This window comes from Lepidochelys kempii, chromosome 3 (genome assembly GCF_965140285.1).
Source record: "Lepidochelys kempii isolate rLepKem1 chromosome 3, rLepKem1.hap1, whole genome shotgun sequence".
NCBI classification, from domain to species: Eukaryota; Metazoa; Chordata; order Testudines; family Cheloniidae; genus Lepidochelys; species Lepidochelys kempii.
The window spans coordinates 120,171,713-120,198,424 of record NC_136382.1 but is presented as its reverse complement, the minus strand read 5'-3'; the positions used below and the strand labels follow the sequence as shown (position 1 = coordinate 120,198,424).

Here is a 26,712-nt window from a genome sequence, read left to right as displayed (position 1 = left end):
GAACTCCTGCCCCTGACTTTCCCCTGCCGCCCCATCCAACTCCCCTCTCCTTCCTGACTGCCCCGCCAGGATCCCTGCCCCCATTCAATCCCCCTGTTCCCCGCCCTCTGACCGCCCTGCCCCCTATCCACACTCCCACTCCCTGACCACCACCCCAAACTCCCCTGCCCTCTATCCAACCTGCCCTGCTCCCTGCCCCCTAACCGTGCTGCCTGGAGCACCGGTGGCTGGTGGCGCTATAGCTGCGCCGCCCAGAGCACCAGGACAGGCAGCCGCGCTGCCAGGCTGGAGCCAGCCACGCCACCGCGCAGCACAGAGCGCCGGGTCAGGCTGCAGCTCTGCAGCTGCGCTGCCTGGCAAGAGCTCGCAGCCCCGACGCCCAGAGCATTGCGCCAGCAGCGCAGAGAGCTGAAGCTGCGGGGGAGGGAGAACAGCAGGGGAGGGGCTGGGGGCTAGCTTCCCAGGCCAGGACCTCAGGGGCTGAGCAGGAGGGTCCCGCAGGCTGGATGTGGCCTGTGGGGCATAGTTTGCCCACCTCTGGTTTAGAAAGACGATGTTAGAGAGGGGCCTGTGATAGTGAAACTAGCAGAGAAATGTAAAATACCGTCTACTGGTGTTCAATTTACTAACTTAATTGAAGATATCATTACAATTGAACTATGTACCCTAGTGTTGCTGACAATAATAAAGAGCCATTTCAAAACATTGCATAACTCAGTACATTGCACATTAGCGTTTATTATTAAATTCATTTTAGTTTGAGACTATTGGTATGTATTGCGGGAATGTGGAAGGTAAAGATCACTGTGTAATTTGTGTTCATAAGAAAGTCTTCGTTAGGTTAGGTTCCACCTGAAGAGCAGTGATCTTTAAATGAGAAGATGAGGGTTTAGATATAAAGTAAAAAGCGTGCTAGTCACCTCAAAAGAGCAAGTAAAGACATGGGGTCCAATTCTTGAATCTGATATCAATGGTACAAAGGGGGTGTACAGCTGGACTGATGAGCCCCTGAACATTTCCTCAGCATGGGGGAATCACTGATTAATGTAGAGCGGCCTGTATGCCATCCAGGGCCTAGCATAGCCAGAGTACAGCAACACTACAGTGATCCCCAGCCGCTCACCAGCCCTTTTGGGCTATTGGCAGTTAGATGCATGTCAGAGCAGCCCTGAGGCTGCTGTCAGTTATTTTGGGGATTGAACTGAGTCCTGTGCCAAGCATAGCTGGGCCAGACCAAAGAATCGGACTCATGGTTCGTGGAAGGTACTGGCTTGTCCCCAGCCCTGAAGGACCCACTGCCACAGACAGATTCTTTCCAGACACAATTTTAGTTTCCAGACATAGGGAGAACCTCCCCACCCCCACCACAAAACAGTTCCTCAGCCAACCCCTGGGATAAAGCTCCCAGGCACTTTTCTCCTTTGCCTCTCTCAGTCCCTCCTGCTTCAGGACCTATTGCAGGATTCTTCTGTGCTCTTTTAACTGAGCACTGGCTCCCAAGTCTCACTCTCTGGAAGCTCTTTTTCCCCAGCAGGTTCCTTCTGCCTCCCCTCCCTGGGGACACTGGCAGCCTGTCCCAGAGAATTTCCTTCTGCTCCTGTTCTCCCTTCCTTACTGACTGACACTGTAGACAGAGATAGGAATTTCAGATCTCATTTTTCCTTGTTATTGCTGTACACTTTACATGCTTCCCTTAAAAAATATCAAAACCAGGCTTCTTATTGCATCACATATATTCACATCTTAGGATCAAACAGAATTAAGTTATGTAATATAGTTGAGGGATTTTGTATCCACTTTTTAGAGTCCCTGATACATATTTATAGACTACCAGGCTTTCATTAAAGTGTCTTTCTCCCATTTAAAATGTTCTTAATCTTTCTTTCTTTCTTTAGGAGGAATATGCACTACAGTCAGAATCTGTACTCCTGCCATTCAAGTAATTTCCCTTCCTCCCCCAAGTAAAAATTCTTACTTATATTATAGCTGTGTAGGGAATCATTTGGAAGCAAAGAATCTAAGGAAGACAGCCTGGACAGTCTTGCAGAGTTAGGAACCCAGGGCGTTGTCCTTAGATATGTTTGTTTTCTGACTTGTTGAGATAAAATGTCCACAGGTGGAAAGTCTTAGATTTTAATTGCTTTCGGAGTCTCTCTCTCTCTCTCTCTCATGTCAGGCAACCAGATTTTGTTGAGTAACCCAAGGTTGCGAGGTGTATCTGTCTTGATTTGTTTCCTCTACAACAACTACTGACTAATTTAATATTTTCAACCTCCCTTATAGATGAAAGAATTTCGTCATAAAATGCAATCAATATTTCCAGCAATTCCTAAAAGTGCAGAGCACTCAGTTGAATGGGAAGACTTACTGAAATCCAAATGAAAGGAGCAGAAAGGATTCGGAATTTTATACTTCAGTGGGAGAGACTGCAGAACTTGTGGAAAAATCCCATCTAAAAAAATAAGAAAGAAAGACTGATTTGAATGCATGGAAGTGAGCAAATTAGTGACTGTTTGCTGAACATGGGGGCGGCAGTTATTATTTTAACAGCAAAAGAACTGTTATGTTTTTGCTGTTACTTTTTCATCATCATCATTAGAGTTGAATTGTGGAGAAAAGAATTTTATGGGATACCTTGGGCTGAACTTGAAAGAATAATATAACTGTATGAGAACGTGTTTCAGTAAAACAAAAATCAAACAAAAAACTGATCTTGGGTGGATATTTACAATAAAATATAGTTGCAAACTCTTACCCTCTCTTGCTTCTTGGATAAAATTCTAGGTTGTTTGGAAAATAAGGAACAGCTGTAATTTCATTGACATTTACCTGTCTTATTAGGAATAAAGGTGGCTCAGTCCATCACATCAGATCAGTTAATACAGTCTGCAGAAAAGGCATGTAATGGGTTACCTCAATTCCTGAGGTTAGAAGAGATACCTGAATAATACCTATGGAGGGAGGGCTGAACACATCCAGCATACCAAGGGTATACAAGAAAGATCTATCTGGTTTCCTCTATAAAGTGAAGGATGTTCTCTCTATAAAAAAACATTTTTTGATCCATTGTCTATTTTTTTATTGGGACTCTGTAACAACAGGTCTGATAGCTTGCACAAGAACCTGTCATGAAAATGAAGACGCTATAAAATAGTGTGACATCCAGTCTACCCTATACCACAAACACTTTTCAGCTAAGAAGCCATGTGAGCAGGTATAGTTTTCAGTATCTGTGTGGTTCCTATGGCTCTGCTACTTGGCGACTCCTAAGTAATGTGTCATTTTTCATGCTGAAATGATCTCATTGTGTGGGTGTAAGCTAAGGAAGATAAATGTCTAATTCAAATGTATTTGCCGAACTTTAGATCTAAAACAGTTGTAAAAAATATTTTAATATGTAAATTCTTCCAGTGAAACAATTCCCTCAATCAGTTATCAGATTTCTTTTATTAATTGCTCAAGATCCAATTAGTCAGCCATCAGGTTTAATAAAGTGCTGTTGAACTATAGCCTTTGTGTTTAAACCTTTTCATATCTAGTAAAGAATATTTTTTAAAAAATCATAAAGGTCAAATGAATAATAGAGTAGCATGGTTTCTCGCTGTAATATACCACAAGGATATTATCTTTGAGTAAACTGAAGTGGAATAACTGACAGCATTTAAATAGCTTACCTCGTGCATTTCAATATTAAACAACACACTCTTCAGCACACATCCAAAGATGGCCTAATTTCATTATTTCTGTTAGTTCATGTACAGTATTTACTAACTACTGTATTGCCTAATGCTAAGGCAGCTTGATGCTGAGTTGCCAAGATTTAACATGATGGATGTGCCATTTGAAAAGCCAAAGACAATCAAGTGCTAAACAAAATAACTGAATGTATCATGTCCTTAAGATGGCTAGGCTCTGGTTGAACTGCATTCTTGCTTCCACATAGCTAATAACATTCTTAGGAATAGCCCGTCCCATATGTGGTAGCACTTCTAAGGTCCAGAGTCCACCACAGATCTTAAGAAGCACCTGCACTCTGGATTGACTTCTTTGGTGTTCCTAAATTCAATAGCAGTTACTACTTTTGTTTTTCTAAGCCCATAGCAGTAATCACAGTGCTTCTAAGGCCTGGTCTGCACTACAGGGTTAGGTCAATGTAAACTGCCTTGTGTCTACTTAGCTGTGGAATTGCCTTCACTTAAATTTGGCTTCCGCAGACATTAGTGCCTCTCTATGCCGATTTAGTAACACCACTTCCCCGGGTGGCATATAGCCATGGTCAATGTAAGTAGGTTGACACAGTGTCAGTGTAGACACAGTGTTGATAACGTCAACTGTTACTGGTTTTCAAGAGCCATCCCACAATGCCCACACTTACAATACAATTGAATCAAACACTCCTAGTGAGGTCACTCACTGCCGACACGAGGCAAGTGTGTGCACACACAAGTGATTTAATTATTGCGGTGGCTGAATGCTGATGTAAGTTAGGTTGATATAATTTTGTAGTGTAGATATGGCCTAAGCCTACAGGCTCCACATATATCACTTTCAAAGCCATTTTTGAATATTTCACAGTATAAATACTAATATATGTCAGATTATATTAAAAACTGGGGGAAATCTACAGACAAATTTTTAAACTAGAATTAAATTATATATATAATGATACAGCAATTTGGTACAACAATCTTAAGATATTGACGCTAACAAAAACAACTACTGAAAATGAAGGAATACATACTTCAACTTCTTATACCATCCATAACTCCGCATTATTTATTCATGTTTTGCCAGATGCAGCTTTGCTTGCAAGAAAAAGTTTGTGTAAAAAAGACAGAGAGTGCATGATTTGTAAATCAGATTCCAATCCATGTGAAAAATGTGGATTGCTCATCTCTTTGAACTTGTGCTGTGGCTATAATCCACTGGATATACATACCACTCTTCCTGTGCCAGTTTACTGCTTTTTGATATTATATTTAGCATGGCTGCTACCTGAAACCATAATAACGGCTCAGAAGGCTTGCATACTTCTGCACAAAAAGAGAAGCAGGAAGGCAAGAATTACATCAGAGTGGCTAAACAGAAAGGCTCAAGAAGTTATTCAAACCAAAGAGAATTTGGAAGAGCTAAGTCTAGTGAAGCAAATAAAATGAAGGATAAACTACAGCAGGCAATACATAAGAAGAAAATTAGAAGGGCTAATGGATTTCAAAGAACATGTAGCTAACGGTATACAAACAAACAAAAAGTTTTTTTAAGTGTCTCAGAAGCAGGAAGCCTGTGAAAGAATTGGTGGATCAGCTAGCTCACCAGTTTCCCTCTTTTTTAAAAGTTACTTGCTTTTGACTCCTCTCTGCATCAAGAGCCTAACCAGCATGGGGAAAAAAAATCTAGGAAATAGAGGCAGGCCATTTATAATATCAACTCGTCCAATGTCAGGAGTTATAGTAAGATAAGGTAGGTAATCTGGATTAGTTGTGGAAAGATTCTGGCTGCTTCAAGGCATCTTTGCTTGAATGTACATCTGTGTTGTTTCATTCACTCTCACCTATTCTTAACCACATTCAGTAATAAATGAGACAAGCTTTCTCACCAACAGAAGTTGGTCTAATAAAGGTATTACCTCACCCAACTTGTCTCTAATATCCTGGGACTGACATGGCTACAACAACACTGCATACACCTTCAGTAATAAGACTCACACAAGCACTGTGTATTACATATGAAATCTGCCTATAAAACTATTAGTCACAATCCTGTGTTCCCAGGAAAGTGTGGTGTGGTTGCCCTCACTTTTTCCCCACTGCTCATTTTGTAAAAAAGCAGGGAATGTGGGGTTATGGGGATATAAAAAAACTAGAACAGGTAATGTCTATAGAAAAATAATTTACATATTACACATTCTTTCTGAAGAATCCTGAAGTGCTTCCCAAAATATATACAGGACCCATGACACACAACTCTCTCTGCAGTAGAGGGTGGCAAATGAATATGAAGCACAGTGCTCTTGTGTGGGAGGTGGAACTATTTGATACATGACATCTGGGCCTCCTACATACTCTGACAAAAAGTCTCATGGGCCCTTAATAGCCTGATTTTGGCACCTTCCACTGATTTAAACCAGTCATGAGTTCTGAGCACCTCTGCAACCTTAGGCCATGAAAATACACACAGAGCAGACTGGACCTTGGTTTTTAAGGTTTCATTCAGAAGCCCTCGAAGAGTTAAATGTGTGAATAAGGATGAAGAGCTAAATCAAACACTGCTGAGTTTGAACCTGTTGCTGTGGGGATTCTGGATGCTTCAAACTTGATGTGCAGGCCAGTAAGCAATCCCATCTGGGTAAAATGGTCTATAGTAGCATTTGGAATTAAGCTGACAGAAGTTTTTTGTAATTTGTCTATTTCCTTTTTACCGGGGCATATTGTTAAACATCCCCCGCCTGTTAACTAATTTAACAGCTAATGTTATCCTTTATGTGAGCACCAGCTGTGTATTGTGTTCTGAATGTTCCTGACTATGGAAGAGCAGAAATTATATGGAATTTCAGCTTTGCCTTTTTGTCATTATCTTGGGCTGAGTATGACAAACAATCACATTTATTTCCTGGAGCACACAATCATCCTATTAACCAGGAAGACATTTTTCACAGACTTAAAAAGGAACAAAGCAGATATTATCTTCCCACAAGCAATTCATTTCATGGGTGCTGAGCACTAGAAACATAAAAAGGGGTGAATGAGACAAGGTATTTCCCCTTTACATCCCAATTAAGAGGGATTTTAGTCAACAAGGCCCATTTTAGTGGTTAATCCTGAAATCCTGAACTTGAATGCACAAAAGAACTTTTGTAAAAAGCAGAAGACAACTTGGTTTGAACTATTTTTTCCATGCATACAAAAAACAAATTTTGTTTGGCCATTTATTACTACCAAATAGGGTTACGGTTAATTTAAGTTTCAAGAGAACAAGTCAGTTATTCATTAGACTGGTAAGTAGGCCATTTGGCCTCATTTCATCCTATGTGTTTTTCTGATAATCCAGGGGACAGGGAAGGACACAACAATTAATAGTTTTAGTATACAGAACAATATTCCTCCTATGGCTGTCTAGCCCTAGACCACAAGAGAATGATGAAAAGAATTAAGGACAGACAGAACCAACCCTAACTGACTGTAATAAACTATATATTCACTGCCCAAAACTCCGTTAATACAGTGTTCAGGTTGAGTACCAGTGCTGGTACCTTCCAGAATGTGAAATGTACCAATACTTAAAACCTCTCCAAAACAGGAAATAAAGCATTAAAGTAAAACAAATTTAAACCTTTAAAAAATGCACCTCTCACCCCCACCTTAACTCTGCCCTCCTGGAGTTGGCTTTGGGCATGGGTACTAAACCAAACCTGACCTATGCCAAACAAAATCTGCTATTTTCTGGGTTGTGTCCCACACAATGTTATATTGTCATGCCTCCTCATAAACCCCGACTCTCCCTGTGCTAGGTATAGCTGTATGGGACCTGGGATTAGGTGCAGTGAGTCGCCAGAGGTTGCACTGAAATCTGAGATGTGCAGCTGCAGCTAGAAGAATCAGGATGCTTTTTTCCTGGGCTGTGCTATGTGGACTGTCCAAGTATATGGACACATGGGCATCTCTTGGCTCTAAAATCTATGAATGTATGAAATTTTTTGGGCTGCTACAATGACTGCAACTGTCACTTCCAGAGGCCAGCATCCCAATACATATGTCAAGAAAACTGGGGAAGATAAGAGAGCTTTAATGCTTTGTAAAACTTGCATATTCTCAGTGCCCGTCAGAAGTCAACATCTACACTGGCATTCCCACAGTGCTTGCTCTGTCTTCTGTACTGCACTGTTGTCCTGAGGAGTTCTAGTGGTCGGGTGGCACACATCAGTCTGCCCCAAATGCTCAATAAGGGCTAACTGAAGATGATGGCCTGGAGGGACTCCCTCTGACCAGGCTGAATAGGTGTTACCATCTCCATCTGGTAGGACTTTGGTGGTTTGCCTGGAGTAGATGAAGTGGTTGAGTCTAGTCTAGTTTATATAAATTCTTACATCAGCCTCATCACAAGTTTAGTGTTTGCTAAGCCTGTCCTAAAACTCAACCTTTATTCTAGTGCAGAGACGGCCTAAGAGTCACCCCCCCAACACACACTATTCCTGTGCACTTTTCGCACTATCCTCCAAATGCTCAGGAAGGGTGCAGTCCTATGATCTCACACAGGCAGTCAGTGTGCCATTGCTCAAAGAGGAGAGAGTGAAGCTAATGGCACAGTTAATCTCAGGAACTCATTGACCAAATGATCCCAAATTTGTACCATAAACTGCAACATGGCTCCTATTGTGGCATACCAGTTTTCAAGACAATCTCCTTATGCGCATGGCATGTAGTGCAATTTGAATATATTAAAAGCAGCTTTGGGGAGGGGCATATCTGAGGCACCCCAGACCAAATTACTCCAAACTTGCACCACTAATTCTACCCTCTGACCCTGATGAGGTACAGCAATTTTCAAAACAATCTGGGTATGCCTATGAATTTTAGAGCACTTTGAAGTACCGGTTGCAAATCTTCCAGTACCTTCTTAGCTGATGCAGATAGAGGGTAACTAATGTGCACAACCCACTTTCAGAAAGCTACCAAGGGAAGGACTCAAATTCTCAGTACATAGGTATGGCTCAGCTCCAACGGCCATAGCACGTCACCTTGAGTCACCTGGTTACTATGCTGGCAGGCTGCCTGCAAACATTCTGGCTTGCTACAGAATTCCAGTTCTGCTGCACACATGCAAATGACTTTCTCTGGCACATCAGGTTGTCTCAAACCTCACTGGAAATCCTGAATAACTTTTCAAATATTGCCAGATACTAGCTCAGATCAAACCTGGGGCGGGGAGGGGGGAGTATACATCAGTTTGGGAAGAACCAGAGCCATTCTCTCAGCCCCAGGCATGAACAAAATAAGTTATACAACCCATAAAATGTTGATGTCATGATAGTTTTTTGGGGAGGCTATTTCTGAAACCCCTGGCTTAAATGACCTCAAATTTAGATCACTAACCCTACTCCAAATCCTGATGACAAATGGCAAATTTCAAAGCAATCTGAATATGCATGTGGATATTAAAGCACTTAGGGAAAAAATCAGCTGTTGAAGTCTCAATCTTAACTGAAGTGATGCTACCGTGCCGCTCTAATGTTGTAACTGTTTAGCTGGGTAATGATTATGACTTGTTTTCTATATATTCCACCTTTAAATCTCTAAGGACTCTGAAGATACCCCTCTTGTGTATGTTCAGTGCAGCATATCAAAGGAGACACACCCTGCATGCTCTAACCACGGAGACATTGGTTCTTACTGGTATAGTTCTCTTAAACTAAATTAAAGGTTATACTGACTGAAAGCATCTACTTGATTTTTTTATATCTGGAAAAACATAACAATACGCAGAGTGAGCAATCACTTCATTTTAACAATCTCTCCCAGGATTTGTTAATCATTTCCTGTGCAATAGCACATTTTTTGTGAGATTTTAAGAGCGGGACAGATTGGTAGTCAGTGAAAAACAGGAAATGGAGGAGATCCTTTGCAGTGCATTTATTACCACTGCATTATGCTTCACCCTTAATTTGAATTTGACCTTACTTGTAAAACCACAATGGAAACCTTTTTTCATTGGTTCACTGACTCTTTCCATGTAGGATAATTCTGATTTCAAGCCTGCAAGTTTTTATCCAGTGCAACTGATCTTAATCTACCTGCTTCTCTTCAATGATGCCTCCACAGATCTTTGCCACCTAGATTAAGGTAGGTTTGTGACTTTTCTCCTTCACCATATTTGTTGGCTAGGAAACTATTTGGATAAAGTAGACTGAATCAGAGGTTCCTTTCTTCAGACTATGGTCTCTACTCTGCTCAGTTACATGGCCTATTGTTTGATATTTTGTATCATTCATCTCAAGAACAATCTGTGGATGGGGTATGGAAAAACTTTGGGATCCAGTCATTTAACTCTTGCAGAAAAAACCCAGACCACATTCTTGATGAGTGTCTGTGCTTTTGCCTTTTAACCCTTGACTTCATGCTTCATTGCACTCCATATTTTGTCTCCTGTTAAGCAGGGCAGTTGCCACTCCCACACATACACTTTTACTTTGCTTTCCCCCCTTAATTTCCTTTTCCACCCAATTTAATGTAAAAATAAAGGCCACGATTTCCAGGAAGTGACAAGTGATTTTAAGTGCCTTGATTTTGAATGTCCAACGTGAGAAGCCATAACAGGGGCTAATATTCAGAGAAGAGTGGCCAGCACTTTCTGAGAAGCAGGCTCCTGCAAAGTGTTTCAGGTTGGCTACTCAAGTAACTGAGGCACCAAATTAAGCGGCTGAGAAGCTGCTCTGTATGTGCCCACTCCCAACACATCTAGGGTTAGTGAGGTTTAAAAGCAGCTATCAGCCAGGAATGACGGGGACCCAGTGGCTTGCAGATATTTTCCCTGGCAGGCAACAGAGAGCATGGAGTGCAATACAAGCCCCGCAGACCCCTCTAAAGGTGGACAAGCACCTGTTCTGGAAGACTCAGTCTGAGATCCTGATGCCCCCCCCTCTCTCTCTGATAGAGACTCCACCTTGATTCTGCAGCTCTCCATAGTCCCTGTGCAGGGTGTTCAGATATTATGGAGAGGGGAGCCTCAGTCAGACAGACAGATGGGACAGGATCCACTCACAGGGAGAAGAAAAGCCCCTTTTTAAACCCTTACTCTATATGTTCTGATCCCCCACAGCTCCTGACCTTGGGACTGACCAAGCAGCTATTCCATGTTCCCAGCTGTGCCTGTCTGACTGTACACAGGATCAGATAGCAAAGAGCTCTGGCACAGAGCTCCCCTACACAGGATTAGGGTCTTCGACATCCTCTGCAAACAGATACAGATTTACCTGAAAGACTTCTGCACATAAATCCTTAGGCACATGATTGGTCATCTCTCCCAACCCCTCTTCAGGGGAAGACAAGTGGCTTAGGGAACTTCCCACCCTGCCTTCAGTCACCCAGATCCCTTGATTAACTGAACCTCCCACTGTCTGAAGGTTTCAGGCATCTCTAAAGATTCTCAGATAATTAAGGCTCTACTGCATTTCAAAGCTAACGATTAGCTGAGTAAGCCATCACCATAATGTCTGACTGATGATGTGATCAATTAGGGATGGGAAGATGAGTTACAGTAGAGTAACTGGAAAGGCTAATGATCTCATACAGAAGAGCTTTTTCATCTGTAGCTTCTATGACTGCGTGACAAAAAAATAAAACTAGAGAAGAAAGCTTAAGGTTCCACACTGCCTTCAGTAAGAATGAATCAATATGGAATACAAATCCATTAAAATTAGAGTTACTGTAAGTGACTTAGAAAAATTCCAGGTCCCAGTGTTTAACTGATATGCACAAAAATGTCTGCCCTAGTAACTGTAGCTCTGTTTGATATGTATGAGGGCTTTAATATTTTATAACAGTGATGGTTGTGCTCAGTTAAAGGCGGCAGCTTCAAAAAAAATTAAAATCCCAGAAAACACTTTGTCTTCCAATTCAGCATTATGTAATATTTCAGATGTGATACACACTCCTTTGAAGGCTTTGCCACCTGGTAACATGAGTGTCATCTGGAAAAGATGTTTCATCTAAAAAAGTTGGTGATAGATAGATAGATAGATAGATAGATAGATAGATAGATAGATAGATAGATGATAATGAGTGTTAATGCTTCATCTGAAACAAAACCGGGGAAGACATTGGGGAACACATTTCTTAGCTATCACACAAAAAAAGATTCTCAGTGAAGCCTAAGTAGAAATGCATGGAGTATCAGATCTTAAGAGAATGTAATGCACTCCAGAAAGGACAGAGATATTGCATGCTAATATAGTCAATATTTTCCTCTGATATAAATGTAAGGATTATTCCATATCTTTTACTCTATCTCTGAATTAATTTTGGTTGGAAACCATTACTCGTTAATGATCAAATATGACTAAACTCCAGCTCACTTGTTTTCTTAGGTTATTAGATGTCTGCTGTGAGGCAGCTATGTTGCAGAATGTCATTTATATCAGCTTTGGCTAATGTGTTAATATTCTTCCATCCTGCACCACTGTATAAGGCCTGCTCAGTGCTTAAAAAAAATAAACCTAAGCTTAAAGGGGCATAATCATGTAGTTTGGATCTAATATTTTACTGAATGGTAAATGCTACCATTCTTAACTGCTGCAGTAAGCATTTGCTTGAATAAAGATGGCAGCATTTAGTCAAAAATTTCTCCAGATTGTCGATTATATCCTGAGAAGCACTGAGCACCATCAAGTCCCATTTGACCCCAGCCTTGTGTGTTGGTTTTTAATAGCTATCACTCCAGTTTTCAATAATGTTTTATATAATGGATGATCTCTAATTATAGCCCCAATTTCTCCTGGCCCAAGTTCAGAACTTGAGGGACATCCAGAGCTTATCACTTTAAGACCAAGCATATGCTAGTTAGGCATAGATTCAAGTAGAATAGAACTCATAGAATCATAGAACTGGAAGGGACCTCAAGAGGTCATCTAGTCCAGTCCCCTGCACTCAAGGCAGGACTAAGTATTATCTAGACCTGACAGGTGTTTGTCCAACTTGCTCTTAAAAATCCCCAATGATGGAGATTCCACAACCTCCCTAAGCAATTTAGTCCAGTGCTTAACCACTCTGACAGTTAGAAGTTTTTCCTAATGTCCAACCTAAACCACCCTTGCTGTAATTTAAACCCATTGCTTCTTGTCCTATCCTCAGAGGTTAAGAACAACAATTTTTCTCCCTCCTCCTTGTGACAACCTTTTATGTACTTGAAAACTGTTATGTCCCCTCTCAGTCTTCTCTTCTCCAGACTAAACAAACTCCATTTTTTCAATCTTTCCTCATAGGTCATGTTTTCTACACCTTTAATCATTTTTGTTGATGGTTGCTAAAAGAACATGCAAGAGAAAAATGGAGATAGAGTGTGATGGGTACCATTTGTATTACAATAAAGTGTGTATGCGGGGGGGAGTAGATGTTCTAACTACATGCTCCCCAGTAAATAGATTTAAAAACTGAACTAAACAGTTGAAGCCATATGTGTACGTTGCTAGTGTTAGTTAAATAGCTTTGTCAGGTAGTAGGCCAGGAGGAGATGCATTCCCTCCATGTCTGTAAGTCTTTTTTTCTCCCCTATATGTTTCTCTCTCTCATCACCAGGCCTCCTCTTCACTCTCACTAGTGATTTGGTACTGAGGATTTGGTCCTATCCATTCAGAAGTTCTCAATCTATGGCCTGTGAACCACTGATGCTCTGAGGAGCACATACTGGCGGATCATGGAGAGCTGCCTGGTCACATAGTGTTGGCTCCATTTTTCCAAATACTGAATTGTACTAAGAAATATAAAAATACATGATATATTTTCCTGATATTAGTTTTCCCTTTAAACCACTGTAACTGCTGTAGTTGTCACAGGGTACTAGCCTACTGCGGTTTGAAGGAACTGGTGGTTATTAATGGGATACAAAACCATCTCTCTATTAAAATGATGAAGAAGTTTGAGAAACCCCATATGAGCTTGTTTTCCCATTTATATAACATTGTTTAAGGAAGGCAGCAACATCCCTTGGCAAACAAACTAAATGCATTTCACTGGAAATTTATTCCTGAAAAATACAACTGTATCAGTAGTATAGCATTACATGCAACTTCCCTGGGAACCTTTGCTAAAAATACTGCCATTTGGTGCAATCTAGCCCATTCCACAGGTAAAACCCTTGTTCTTCAGAAGTATTTTTATGATCCCCAAGTCTCAGACAGGGATGATTTAGCTACATCTATATAAGGGTGAGCTCCAACTGAGGTAGAGAAGTCATCCAATACTCCCTTGAGTGTGCTGACTAAATTTTAATGAGAAACTTCCAAAAGCACCCTCCAGCACATCACTGCACCTGGTTGTGTTACTGTACATTGGCTAACTGAAGAATCCAGAGACGAATGTGTGTACTCCATCCACAATAAGTAAATAACTCTTCTCTTTAGTTCAGTGACTGAATTTTAAGAAAGGGCTCCTGAGAACCCCCTACAAGTAGAACTCCTTCCTGAAACGTTTATAAAATCCATCTTTCAGACCAAATTAAAATATTGTGAATGGCAGGTTTTAAATATCTCCCAGCACACTGATGCAACATAATCTCTTTCCTTCTCCCCTACAGGAGTCTGTTACTGAACCATGAAATAATGTCATGTGCTTACATTTCTGCAAGAAAGCGTAGTGAAGATGTACTCCTCACTCCACTGAGGTGCTGACACAGCAGCTCTTCAGAAGTACAGGATCTGTGCAGAAGACCAGCAAAGCCTAATTTATCAGAATACAAGGCTACAGAAAAAGGGGAGGGGGGAAATGGTGGTGGTGGGGATACAGTAGTTAATTGTTAGGAAGTCCTTGAAAAATAAATCTGAACAAAACACCAGAACGTGCAATGCCCTGTAATATGTTTGGAATTAACTTTTATTCCCTGTTTTATTTTAAGTTGCTGTGCAGACAGTCAGTTGTATTATTCTTATCAAAAATAGCTTCTTCATCCTCAGCAGATGTTCAGGTCTTTCAATATGTATGTTCTGTAATTCCCCATAATGCTAATAATGTGTCTAGTAACGTCAGGTGCACGAGTTTTCTTATGTTACTTCTACAGTATCTGTAGCATTCTCCTTCAATTCTGAATATAAAACATCTTCAGGTTTCAGTGCGGAGAGGGAATGGTTTTCAGATGTCCTCATAAAAGAAGACTTTGCATCTTCCCTAAAGGGCAACAATTATAATCCCTTGAGTCCACATCCATTCTAAAATATTTAAACCAAAGCCTTACCTCACTCTGCCATAACTCCAAGATCTGGTAAAAGACATGTTTTGCCCTGGTTATACTACCTTAAATTAATAAAGGATTTGGGAGTAGAATTTATGCCTGCTGCTAATTGCATTTGATACGAAATGTAGTTTTTCCACTGTTCCACATCAATTAACCAAAGACAATGCACCTGTTACAATGGGGAAACAAGCAAGTAAAAATATAAAAGAATGCCATTTTTCCACAATGCCAGCCAATGCCAGCCAGAATCTGAGTTCTACCTTGTCTTGAGCTTTGTTATGGAAGCTTCATAACACTGAGACCCCAGATCAGCTGACTTCTTAAGCACATGATTAACTGTAATGTCAATACTCTTCAAGTTTCTGCCAGAGGGTGTCACTAAAGGCCACACAAGGAGCTATCTTCTTTCCCCCACCTTCCCCAAGTCACTCTTTACACTGCATCTGGTGGGCTTCCTGCCTTGGGTGGTATGATACCTTAGGAATGCGCTCAGGATCCTTGTTCTGTTTAACTCTATCACATTTCTATGTTTAACTCTATCACATTTCTATAGTGGCAGCAGTATGTGCTCCTAATTCTGACTTTTCCTTCACTCCATGTTCTATGCCTTTACTGACAAGTTTCAGAGTAGCAGCCGTGTTAGTCTGTACCCGCAAAAAGAACAGGAGGACTTGTGGCATCTTAGAGAGTAACAAATTTATCAGAGCATAAGCTTTTGTTGCCATACAAACTGTGAGAGGCTAATTAGTTAAGATGAGCTATTATCAGCAGGAGAAAAAACTTTTGTAGTGATAATCAAGATGGCCCATTTCTTGGGTTTGAATGGAGACTGGGAGTGGCTGGGTCATTACACATATTGAATCTATTTCCCTAAGTTAAGTATCCTCACACCTTCTTGTCAACTGTCTAGATGGGCCATCTTGATTATCACTACAAAAGATTTTTTCTCCTGCTGATAATAGCTCATCTTAACTAATTAGCCTTTCACAGTTTGTATGGCAACTTCCAACTTATCTGTATTTATATATATATCTTCTTAGTATATGTTCCATTCTATGCATCCGATGAAGTGGGCTGTAGCCCACAAAAGCTTATGCTCTAATAAATTTGTTAGTCTCTAAGGTGCCACAAGTCCTCCTGTTCTTTATGCCTTTACTGACAGACATATCTGCAGCACAAGGAAATAGGAGGCCAGTCCTCAAGCTCAGCCAGAGAGAAAGCACACACACCGCAGTAGAAGGGGCTCTTGCAAAGTTACACAATCTGCTTGTCTAAATCTATTACTGCCTAGCACCTAATGTCTCTCCTAGGGAAAGGGTCCAAACTAACCTGTTCACAATCGACAGACAGGCTCTAGGGCCATTACCTGAGGCAAATTCTCCCTCTCCACTTCCACAGTCCCCATATGGACTTTTGGAGCTTCCCAGGACAACACAGGCTACACTTCATAGGGTGACGGGTAGAGATCAGTCACCACCACTTGCTGTTTGAGTCACTGTTGTGTTTCGGTCCCTCCCCTAACTTCTAGCCCCTGCCTTAATCCAATTGGGTAGGAGTGTTTGCAGCTAACTGAGCCTATATGTACACTATAAGTGGGGAGAGGGGCAATCTCAGCCATGAATATCCTAACAAAGCTCCTGTTCTCACCTTTCCCATTCTGATAAAGCAAATATGCAAATGCTAAGGCAGCTCAGAGCTGGATTAACATTCAGAAGTTTTTAAAAACCTTCTGTGGCCATATGCAGAGTGACCTTTAGGCCTTTTTGAATCTGGCAGAATGCAGATGAGGAAAGAGAGCCACATTATAAAGAAAAGGAGTACTTGTGGCACCTTAGAGACTAACCAATTTATTTGAGCATGAGCTTTCGTGAGCTACAGCTCTGAAACCTGACATTATAAAGACAGAACCATCTTTCTGTGTCTTGCTGTCACCACAAAAGGGCCCACTGGAAGAAATGAAAATCTAACCCAAGCAGTCACAGTTCATCTAGGTTTCATGGAAATAAATCATGGGGTATGTAAGCATGCCTCTTCCAGCAGCACTTCCCATAGGTGCAAAGAATTGAACAGTTTGTATGAACACAAACCTTGCTGATTTTGTGCTTTAGATGATGAGAAATTAACATCTCGCTCTGCTAGGCAGGGGGCCAATTTAAGGTCGTGAGCTTGCTATGAGAAGGGCTGGGAATACCATATAAGTAGCATGCTCACCTCATAGGGAGGGAGGGAACAATTTGCATTGTTCTCAAGCATCAGCCCCTTCTATCAGCTGGTGCTCAGAACACCATCAATAGGTTCCAGAAGGAGCTACATTAAGCCCTCTTGGACTAAAAGGAACCCTTCAAGGAAATTATGAGAAATTTCACTGCCAATTTCACTGTCAGATTCAGAATTTGTCAGAATCTGTCAGAAATTTCACTGTCAGATTCCTTTTTACATAGATTATGACTTATGACATCAGGATAGGGGTTTTCAACCTTGATATCACACAGGTGTCAAAGGATTGCGACAATTTTGCCCTATTGCTAACTAGGAGAGGGGTTCTGGGGTTGTTGAGAAGCGTGGTATTAAGGCAATAGCAGCTATAAATATTAGAACCATCTTCCCCTCATCCCCCTTCTCCAGTTAAAGGGATACTATGTAGGTTATATCCATACATTTAGGCCTAATTTTTCAACTGTCCATTAGTTTTGGATGCCCAACTGTAAAAACCTGGGGCATAGTTTTCAGGGTTGCTGAGCACCCACAAGTCCAACTGAAATTCATGTGAGTTGAAGATGCTATTAAGCATCTGTGAAAAACAGGCTGTAGGTTTCTAAGTTAGGAACCAAAAATGAGTGGAGTTTTACTTACCTTAAATTTCACTTACCTTTGATAGTAATATTAGAAACTATCTGGTTGAAATGGTTTCAACAGATTTTTTTTTTTTTTGAAAAATTGAATTTTCTGCAAAAAATTGCCGACGTTGAGATTTTGTTTTGTATTTGTGCCTTTTTATATTTATTTCAAAATTTGTATCAAAACATTAGAAAAATGGGTTTTGCTTTTTGTTTACTGACAATCCAGGCTTTGAGCCTTTAGGGTTAATAAATAATAATGTTTTCAAGTTTTTCTCCACAGCAATGAAGGCTAAAAACTTAGGGATTTTTGTAACAAAATCCTAGATTCTCACATAATGACATGACCCCAGGAGCTGGAGCTTTAAGAAAAACCCCAAATATGAGGAGATTTTACAAAACTGTGACTATTTTCTTTTGCTTTCATTGTCCTACAAATCTACCCACGACAGATTTTGCTGCACCATTCCTACCCTCAACCAAACAACAGGACTTCAGCCTGATTTTCCAATACCCAGAGATTTCCCCAGGGTTTCATAGACACTGAGGCCAGAAGGGACCACTGTCATAACCTAGTCTGAACTTATGTATAACTACACTTGGTAGAATTCAATTTTTATTTTTTTATAATTTTGACAGATAATATTGATGCTTATTTTTAAGCATTTTTTATTTTTATCAGTTTAAATTTTCACAGTTGTGCAAAATTATGGCTTTTAAGCTTTTTTTTCAATTTTATTTATTTAAAATTTTACAGTTGCAGGAAAGTATGGATGTGTATGTCAGACAACAGGGAGGTCAGACAATAAGTATTTAATGACAGTAGATGTTGAGATTAAGTTTTGAAGCTTTGTAACTTTTAAAACACAAATTGTCAACATCACATCACATGTCAAAATTTAAAAAGTTAATATTCTTAAATCAAACTCTCAAAAGTTCTTAAGCAGAATTTTTCTTACTTTTCTTATCTGTAAATTTAGATCATAATCCATGGAAATATTTTTTTCATGTGTTTGCATGTGTATGATGGAATTGACGTTTACCAACCTTTACCTATAAAAATCTAATCCTTTCAGGCCTATGTGTAACACAGGCCATTCCACTTTCCTGAAATAATTCCTCTTTGAACTAGAGCAGAGGCAACACGTAACTCTTGAGAGTGAGGGGGCACAATTTAAAGGGTCTGGGGAGGGGGCACGTGACCACCCCACATGTGGCCTTTGGGTGCAGGAACCTTCCAGTCCCACTTCCCGGGGCCAGGGCAGCCAATTCTGTCAGCTCGTGGGGGCTGGAGATACAGGAGTGGGGAGCATGTGCTCCTGGTCCACCCCAGGTCCCGGGCCAGGAACTCACAGCAACAAAGTTTCTCCCCGGAACTCTGGCACCTTCGCAGACACCTCAGCAGGGAAGGGGTATGGGCAATGCCCCAACTTGGGCTGAGCACAGGGAACCTGCTTCCAATACCTTCCCCAGTGACCCCCAACCCTGTGCCCAGACCGAGGCCACTGCGCTCTCCCCACCCTGTCAGGGTTATCTGCTGCACAGGCCTTTGCCGCCACCTTCTCAGCTGGGCTCTTGCAGGCAGCTGCCGCGCTGCACAGAGGCAGCAACCTGGAATGGCTGCTCTCATCCAGCAGGAGAACCAGCTCCGTCCTACCCCCTCCGCTCCCCACCCAGGCCCCGCTGCCAGGGAGAGGGGCTAGGCAAGCTGGAAACATGCCGTTGGGGTGCAGCATGAGAAGGACAGAGCCCCCACACGGCAGGCCAAGCAGAGCAAGCACAGGAACGGCCTGATGCGGTGTGATGAAGGGCCAGGAGCTAGAAGAGGAGCAGCACTGGGTGCATTGGCCCCCTGTGCTTTTCACGCAGCACCCAGACATTGCAGTCACGGGCTCTTTGTGGGGCTGCAGGGTCACTTTGCTCTGAGCCCTGCAAGGGCAGCTCGGTGCTCACAGAATCAGGGGAGGGGAGGCATGTGACCCTGCATTCCCTCCCATCCCCCTGCGTCGCCCCTGAACTAGAAGCTATCTTTCAGAAAAACAGCCGTTTTGATTTAAAAATATCCAGTGATGGAGAATCCACTAAAACCACTTGCTAAGTTGTTCCAATGGTTAATTACCCTCACTGTTAAAAAATAGCACCTTATTTCTAGCCTGAATTTGTCTCATTAGTTCATCAGGCTCATCCTCTAACCTTATTCCAAGTATGTCACAGCTCTCCTGCATGACAAATTGGAGGATTGGGCCAAAAGAAATCTGATGAGGTTCAATAAGGATAAGTGCAGGGTCCTGCACTTAGGATGGAAGAATCCAATGCACCGCTACAGACTAGGGACCGAATGGCTAGGCAGCAGTTCTGCGGAAAAGGACCTAGGGGTGACAGTGGACGAGAAGCTGGGTATGAGTCAGCAGTGTGCCCTTGTTGCCAAGAAGGCCAATGACATTTTGGGATGTATAAGTAGGGGCATAGCGAGCAGATCGAGGGACGTGATCGTTCCCCTCTATTCGACATTGGTGAGGCCTCATCTGGAGTACTGTGTCCAGTTTTGGGCCCCACACTACAAGAAGGATGTGGATAAATTGGAGAGGGTCCAGCGAAGGGCAACAAAAATGATTAGGGGTCTAGAACACATGACTTATGAGGAGAGGCTGAGGGAGCTGGGATTGTTTAGCCTGCAGAAGAGAAGAATGAGGGGGGATTTGATAGCTGCTTTCAACTACCTGAAAGGGGGTTCCAAAGAGGATGGCTCTAGACTGTTCTCAATGGTAGCAGATGACAGAATGAGGAGTAATGGTCTCAAGTTGCAGTGGGGGAGGTTTAGATTGGATATTAGGAGAAACTTTTTCACTAAGAGGGTGGTGAAACACTGGAATGCATTACCTAGGGAGGTGGTAGAATCTCCTTCCTTAGAGGTTTTTAAGGTCAGGCTTGACAAAGCCCTGGCTGGGATGATTTAACTGGGAATTGGTCCTGCTTCGAGCAGGGGGTTGGACTAGATGACCTTCAGGGGTCCCTTCCAACCCTGATATTCTATGATTCTATGTCCCTAATTCTTCCCATCTCCCATTCACAGATCAAAGCCCCATTCTCCCCTCCATCTTACCTCCTATTTCCCATGAAAATGTCACTGTTTTATCTGTTGATATCTATGCATTTTTGGGAGGGCGAAAACTCCAACCTTACCTTCTGGCATCTACAAATGTACCAATTCCCGCAACTTTCCTCTTAGCCCCTATAAATTCCACACACACACACACACATCCCCACTCCTTTCCTTAGAGAGGTCTGATTCCAACCCTGGTTTACCTCTCAGAGACTCAGCCTCCCTCGTGAGGGATTTTATTTTAGAAAAGTCAGTGGACCACACTGCCTGCTTTCCCCTCCAGTCTGTGATATTTTCTAGGGGAAACGTCAGGTGTCAATCCCCCAACAGGAGATCTTCTGGAGTGACTGAGTGGCCTGAACTGCCATGATGGCTCAAATGTGAAGAACCTGCAGCCTAAACCACATATTCTCAAAAACAATGAGGAGTCTGGTGGCACTTTAAAGACTAACAGATTTATTTGGGCACAAGCTTTCATGGGTAAAAAACCCTCTGGGTAAAAAACCAAAAGTGGGTTTTTTACCCACGAAAGCTTATGCCCAAATAAATCTATTAGTCTTTAAGGTGCCACCAGACTCCTCATTGTTTTTGTGGATACAAACTAACACAGCTGCTCCCTGATACTTGACACGTATGCACTGAAAGTATCAGAGACGGGAGTTTTTTCTGGTGTGATGTTCCAATGTTTGGATCGTGGATTTAGATATTTGTTTTCTTTAAAATAAAAAAATGGAATTTTTGAAAACATATTTAAAAAATTAAAAGTAAAGTAGTAGAGAAACACGAAAGGCTGGATCCTCAGCTGGCGTAAACTTCCAGTGACTTCAGTGCTGATTTGCACCAGCTGAAAATCTGGACCTAAAACTGAAAGTGAGAGTTTTCATTTATTTATTTTCCAGATACAGTACTTGTATTTCTGAGCCTAAGAAGTCTGATAATGGAAACATTTTTAGCACCATGTGTACTTTTGGATTTCAGATTGGGTCCGTTCCCCACCTCTTCTCAGAGCCAAAGATTATAAATCATGCATTTTTAAAAAACGAACAGCAATGCATTGAAAACTTTCTGCTCTGGTTTCTTGTAGCACTTTACCCACAGCAAGCTTCCTCACTCATGATCATATCATATCCTTTCATCTCACTGTAGCTGGTCTATTATTATTTATTATTTGCATCAAACAGGTAGAGAGTACTGTATTTTGAAGTTATTGTGGTATTTGGTGTGCATATGTATTTGAGGTTGCAGGGAACATGTTTGCAGTCAGCAACATAATATTACAGGATATGCATCTAGGGATAGCCCTATAGTGGGAACCAAAATTTTCCAACATTGAACATAGTGTGAAGTTTTTACTGTAATTTGTTGTGTTTGAAGCTTAGAACAAAGCTAAAGGGCCTGGAAAACATCTTTTACATCTGAGAAGCAATAGTTCAAAGTTTCCTAATTTACTGCTCTTTCTTGTACTACTCATTTTGAATACTGGTATTTATTATCCAAGACCTTTGTAAGTTGGAAAGTACTGAAACCTTTGAAAAATACAGCAGTAAAAGCATTAAAAAACAAAATACAAACATTAAAATTGCAGCAACCAGTGTAAGAGAGAACCCTGGTTTCAGTCCCTGCAAAGCAGTCCCAGACTCCTCTCAAATTCTATATTCTCAGCCTGTGGGTAAGGGTAGTCTCTGGTACAGCAGGGAGTATTAAGAATCAGGGCACTCAGACACCATTGAGTCTTACCTGACACTAACCTGAAAAAGAAAAGAAAAGGAGTACTTGTGGCACCTTAGAGACTAACAAATTTATTTGAGCATAAGCTTTCGTGAGCTACAGCTCACTTCATGCATCCGATGAAGTGAGCTGTAGCTCACGAAAGCTTATGCTCAAATAAATTTGTTAGTCTCTAAGGTGCCACAAGTACTCCTTTTCTTTTTGCGGATACAGACTAACATGGCTGCTACTCTGAAACATGAAAAACAAGTTACCCAAGGAAAGAAAGAATAACGTTTTACAGAAAATTAAGTAGTAACTTACCATTTCTCCAGCAGAGGGTGGCCTAAGTATACAAGAAACAGTCTTGCACTTCACTAATCAATGCTTTCTGCTATGAATTGTGGTAGAGATGGTGGAATCTGCTCTCTTTTCCTTTTAAATAATTGTATAGGTAGATAGAAGACCCGGAGACCTACAGTGTAAATTTTAGGCTCATTGCTGAAACACAGAAAAAAATTTAAAAAATGTTAAGGCAACATCAGGAGTACACATTTAAATTAAAAAGGTTAGAAATGCAAAAATTGAGCTTCCAGCAGCAATGTTAACTTGAACATGATCCACATCCTTCATACTTTATGGGATATACACAAACAGTACTATTTTACTTATTTTAGGGTGACCAAACAGCAAATGTTAAAAATCGGGACACGGGGTGAGGGGTAATAGGAGCCTATATAAGAAAAAGACCCAAAAATTGGGACTGTCCCTATAAAATCAGGACATCTGGTCACCTTAATTTATTGGTACTGTAACAAATATTTGGATTGTGGTAGTGTCTAGAGGCCCCAATTCTTGTCTGGGGCCCAATGTGCTCGGTGCTACACTCCACACACAGATAAACATGTATCTTGAAGCAGGGATTAAGGCCTCATCCTGAAAATACTTACACATGAGAGTAACTTTTCTAAGTGCTTGTAGGATCAGGTCTTGATTTTTAAAAAATGGAATAACAGATCATCTGTATGTGCAAGGTGGCTGAGTTAACATAACTCTTGAAGTCTTAACTTCTGCATTTCCTGACTTTATAATTTTCACTTATGGTTACATTAATTTATGTTGCCTGGAGTCTATCACTATAAGACATGTTTTCTTTCTATATGTGGGTTGTGCTATTCACTGTAAAGATAGCAGAGGATAGGACAGGTCTAATGGACACCCCCAATCACATTGGAGATGTCATGAGGCTAGCAGCCTTCAAGGTGACAACAGTTATGGGGGAACCAGGAGGTGCTTTGGGAAAGGAAAGATGTGTAAGAAGAGGTCTGGCAGGAACTTCTATAGGTTCCATAGCATCTGTGTTTTAAGATGCTTATCTGAACTCTGAACTTTTGGAGTTCTCTCATATAGGATCTGATTTTTTATTCCATTACTCCAATTTTATGGAGATGTATAACTTCACTGAAATCAATGAGTAGGGGATCAGACCCACTGTGTTTATATATATATTTTGCTATATTTACTGTGAGGTTTTATCTTATGGTTTTTGCTATGCTGCATAATTATTATAAAACACACACGAATGACAATGCAACCTATGGGGATGGAAACATAGTGGATATCTATTCTGGCAGGAAAATGTAACTGTATCATTTTGATAACTCAGATAATTATATGAGTAAACCCTCTAAAATGCATACACAAGCTTTCAACAGGTGGGGAAATAAAGACCCACAGACTGTTTTATTTGGAAAATTGTTCCCGACGGAAAAAATGTGGATGTTGGTAACTATGGGTTTAATATCCAGGAAATACTGTAGTCAGTGTTACTTACAACTGAGTTTGACCAAGACAGTTTCAAGTGTTTTCAATCTTTACAACCTCAAGAGCAGCCCAAGAACTGAATATCTTTCTCAATGGACATTGCTTGAAACACGAATCCCACCCAGTCTACCTCGGAGTGACAACATGTGACAACCTTCTAAACAAATTGGCCAGTACTTCATGGGGAGCAAATGCTCAAACTCTCTCATCGTCTGGTTTAGTTCTGTGTCACTCTACAGTGGAAAACTATGTGCCGATCTGGCTCAATTTGTCTCATGTCAAGTTGGTTGACTCAACTACACTCAACCAGGCACATTGTAACTGGGCCAGTTTGACCTACACCAGTACCAGGGTTCCCTGTGTTAAGCAACATCACTCCTCTACGCATCCCTCATGCTCCCACTTGCCTGCCCAGACTTCTCTGCAACGTTGATGTGGCATGAAGAATGGTCTGAAGCCAACATCAGAAGCCAGTCTCTTAAAATTGACTCAGCAATGAATCTGACTGAACGCACCCCGTATTCAAATCCTCCGTACCATTGTAAATTCTTTGTACAAAATATGCTTTGGGAGTGTCATTTGAAAACTAACAAGTTGCTGGTCAATAATATCATGATAAAATGTATGTTGCAACATTATATGTAAAGTTATAAATTCCCCCTGAATGATGTTGGTGACATGTTCAAACCCCCATAGCCCTATAGGACTATAGGCTGGACTAGTAAAGCAGATCTTAAACAAAGGGATGTATGTTTACCCAAATATACAATAAGTTATAAACAAGGTCTTCAGACAGTGAGAGGGGGAAACAAGAGGCAAGAAAATCCGCATGACAACAAACAGAGGTGAGGAGAAACAGCATGCAACCTCTTTCACTACTAGACCCCACATCTCCATCCTCACAGCTGGAAGGAACTTTATCTCAGGGTAATCCTTGGGAAAATGCATTTCAAAGGGTAACTGAACTATAAAAGTGAGGGGAAAAAACATCCAGGTGGTCTCTCTCCCTATCCATCTCTTTCTTTTCAACCTAAGATGACAAAGGAAACAGCCACTGGACTTTGGGAACAGATCCTGACCTGAAATTTGGTCAGCCCTGTTGCTGGAAGCATGTGGTAAGAACTACACTGTGAACCAAGTCTTAGTTTTTGAAGTTTAGAAAGCATTTTACCTTTATTTCTCTTGTAACCATTTCTGACTTTAATGCCTTATGTTTGTGCTCACTTAAAATCTCTCTTTTTATAGTTAAATAAACTTGTTTTATTCCTTAATTAAAATGAATCCAGTGTTGTGAATTGTTTGGGTAACGCCATTTAAGGTAGCAGGCTCTTGTATGCTGATCCCCGGAGAGGAGCAAAGGATCTAATATATCTGGGCTGCTCAGGAGAGAGCTGGACAATGCATAACACACATTTTTGAGGGGAAATCTGGGACTGGGAGTGTGTTGGGATCACCCTGCAGGTGGTATCCAAGGCTGCTAGAAGCCACAATGTGGCTGGTGTTTGCTGACAGGTTGCTGGGGCCAGAGCAGCTGGACCAGGGCTGTGGCTATACACATAGACACTCAGAGAGTGACCTGAATGCTATTTGGCTGTTTGTGAGGAGCTCAGGCTGAGAGCTACAGCAGCAAAGCATGGTGAGGCTCCCCAGGTTGCAGAGCAAGTGGTGACACAGCCCCTCACTGGTCTGGATTTTACCCTGATTGCATAGCATGTACCTTGTTTTGATTTGCCACACCGCTTATGGGCCCTTCTGAACAGATTTTGAACAGGTCTGGGTCAATGTGCAGCCAGCCTTTACACCTGGGGCCAATGAGATGATCCCACATGTGGCTTTGGCCAAATTCAGACTATGTCATACATCACTGATGACTGCCCTCTGACCAGATTTGGCAGTGGTCTGGCGGCATTGCATTTTGCTGATGAGGCTGCTGCAAATTGGCTTGGCAAGCACCACATCCGATAAGAATACCCTGGGTTGGTGAAGTTCTAAGGTTCCAGCCCTGTAAACATTCACACACGTTGAACTTTGTGCATGTGAGTAAAGTTCCACTGACTTCAATCTGACAACTCACATGCATAAAGCTGTGCCTGTGCATAGGGTTTGCAGAATCAGGTCCTGAGAAAAGAAAGAAAGGGGGAAAATGAAAAGTTAATTGGAAGGAAAACCAATATTGAAAAGCAGGAGTGGGGGAGGGAAGAGATGCAGACAGAAAAGAAGAGAACAGAACGAAGTGGCTGAAATGAAAAGAAAGAGAAAGAAAAAGCCCTAATGGGGGAGAAAATAAAATTTGCTGCCTACAAT

The 26,712-nt window shown here is 41.4% G+C and overlaps 1 protein-coding gene across 3 annotated transcripts in view; it reads left to right on the top strand.

Annotated features, from left to right (window-relative positions):
* Positions 1–15,023, top strand: part of TMEM242 (transmembrane protein 242) — a 45,258-nt gene extending 30,235 nt beyond the window's left edge. The window contains exons 4-5 of one of the 3 annotated variants that reach the window (XM_073337751.1): positions 9,731–9,836; positions 14,284–15,023. In XM_073337751.1, the coding sequence (XP_073193852.1) occupies positions 9,731–9,835 (105 nt within the window). In that variant the 3' untranslated portion in view covers position 9,836; positions 14,284–15,023. Of the gene's footprint in view, positions 1–2,283; positions 2,753–9,730; positions 9,837–14,283 lie in introns of those variants that run through there. The other 2 variants (XM_073337753.1, XM_073337755.1) reach the window with 2 other exon arrangements.
* Positions 15,024–26,712: the final 11,689 nt, after the last annotated feature.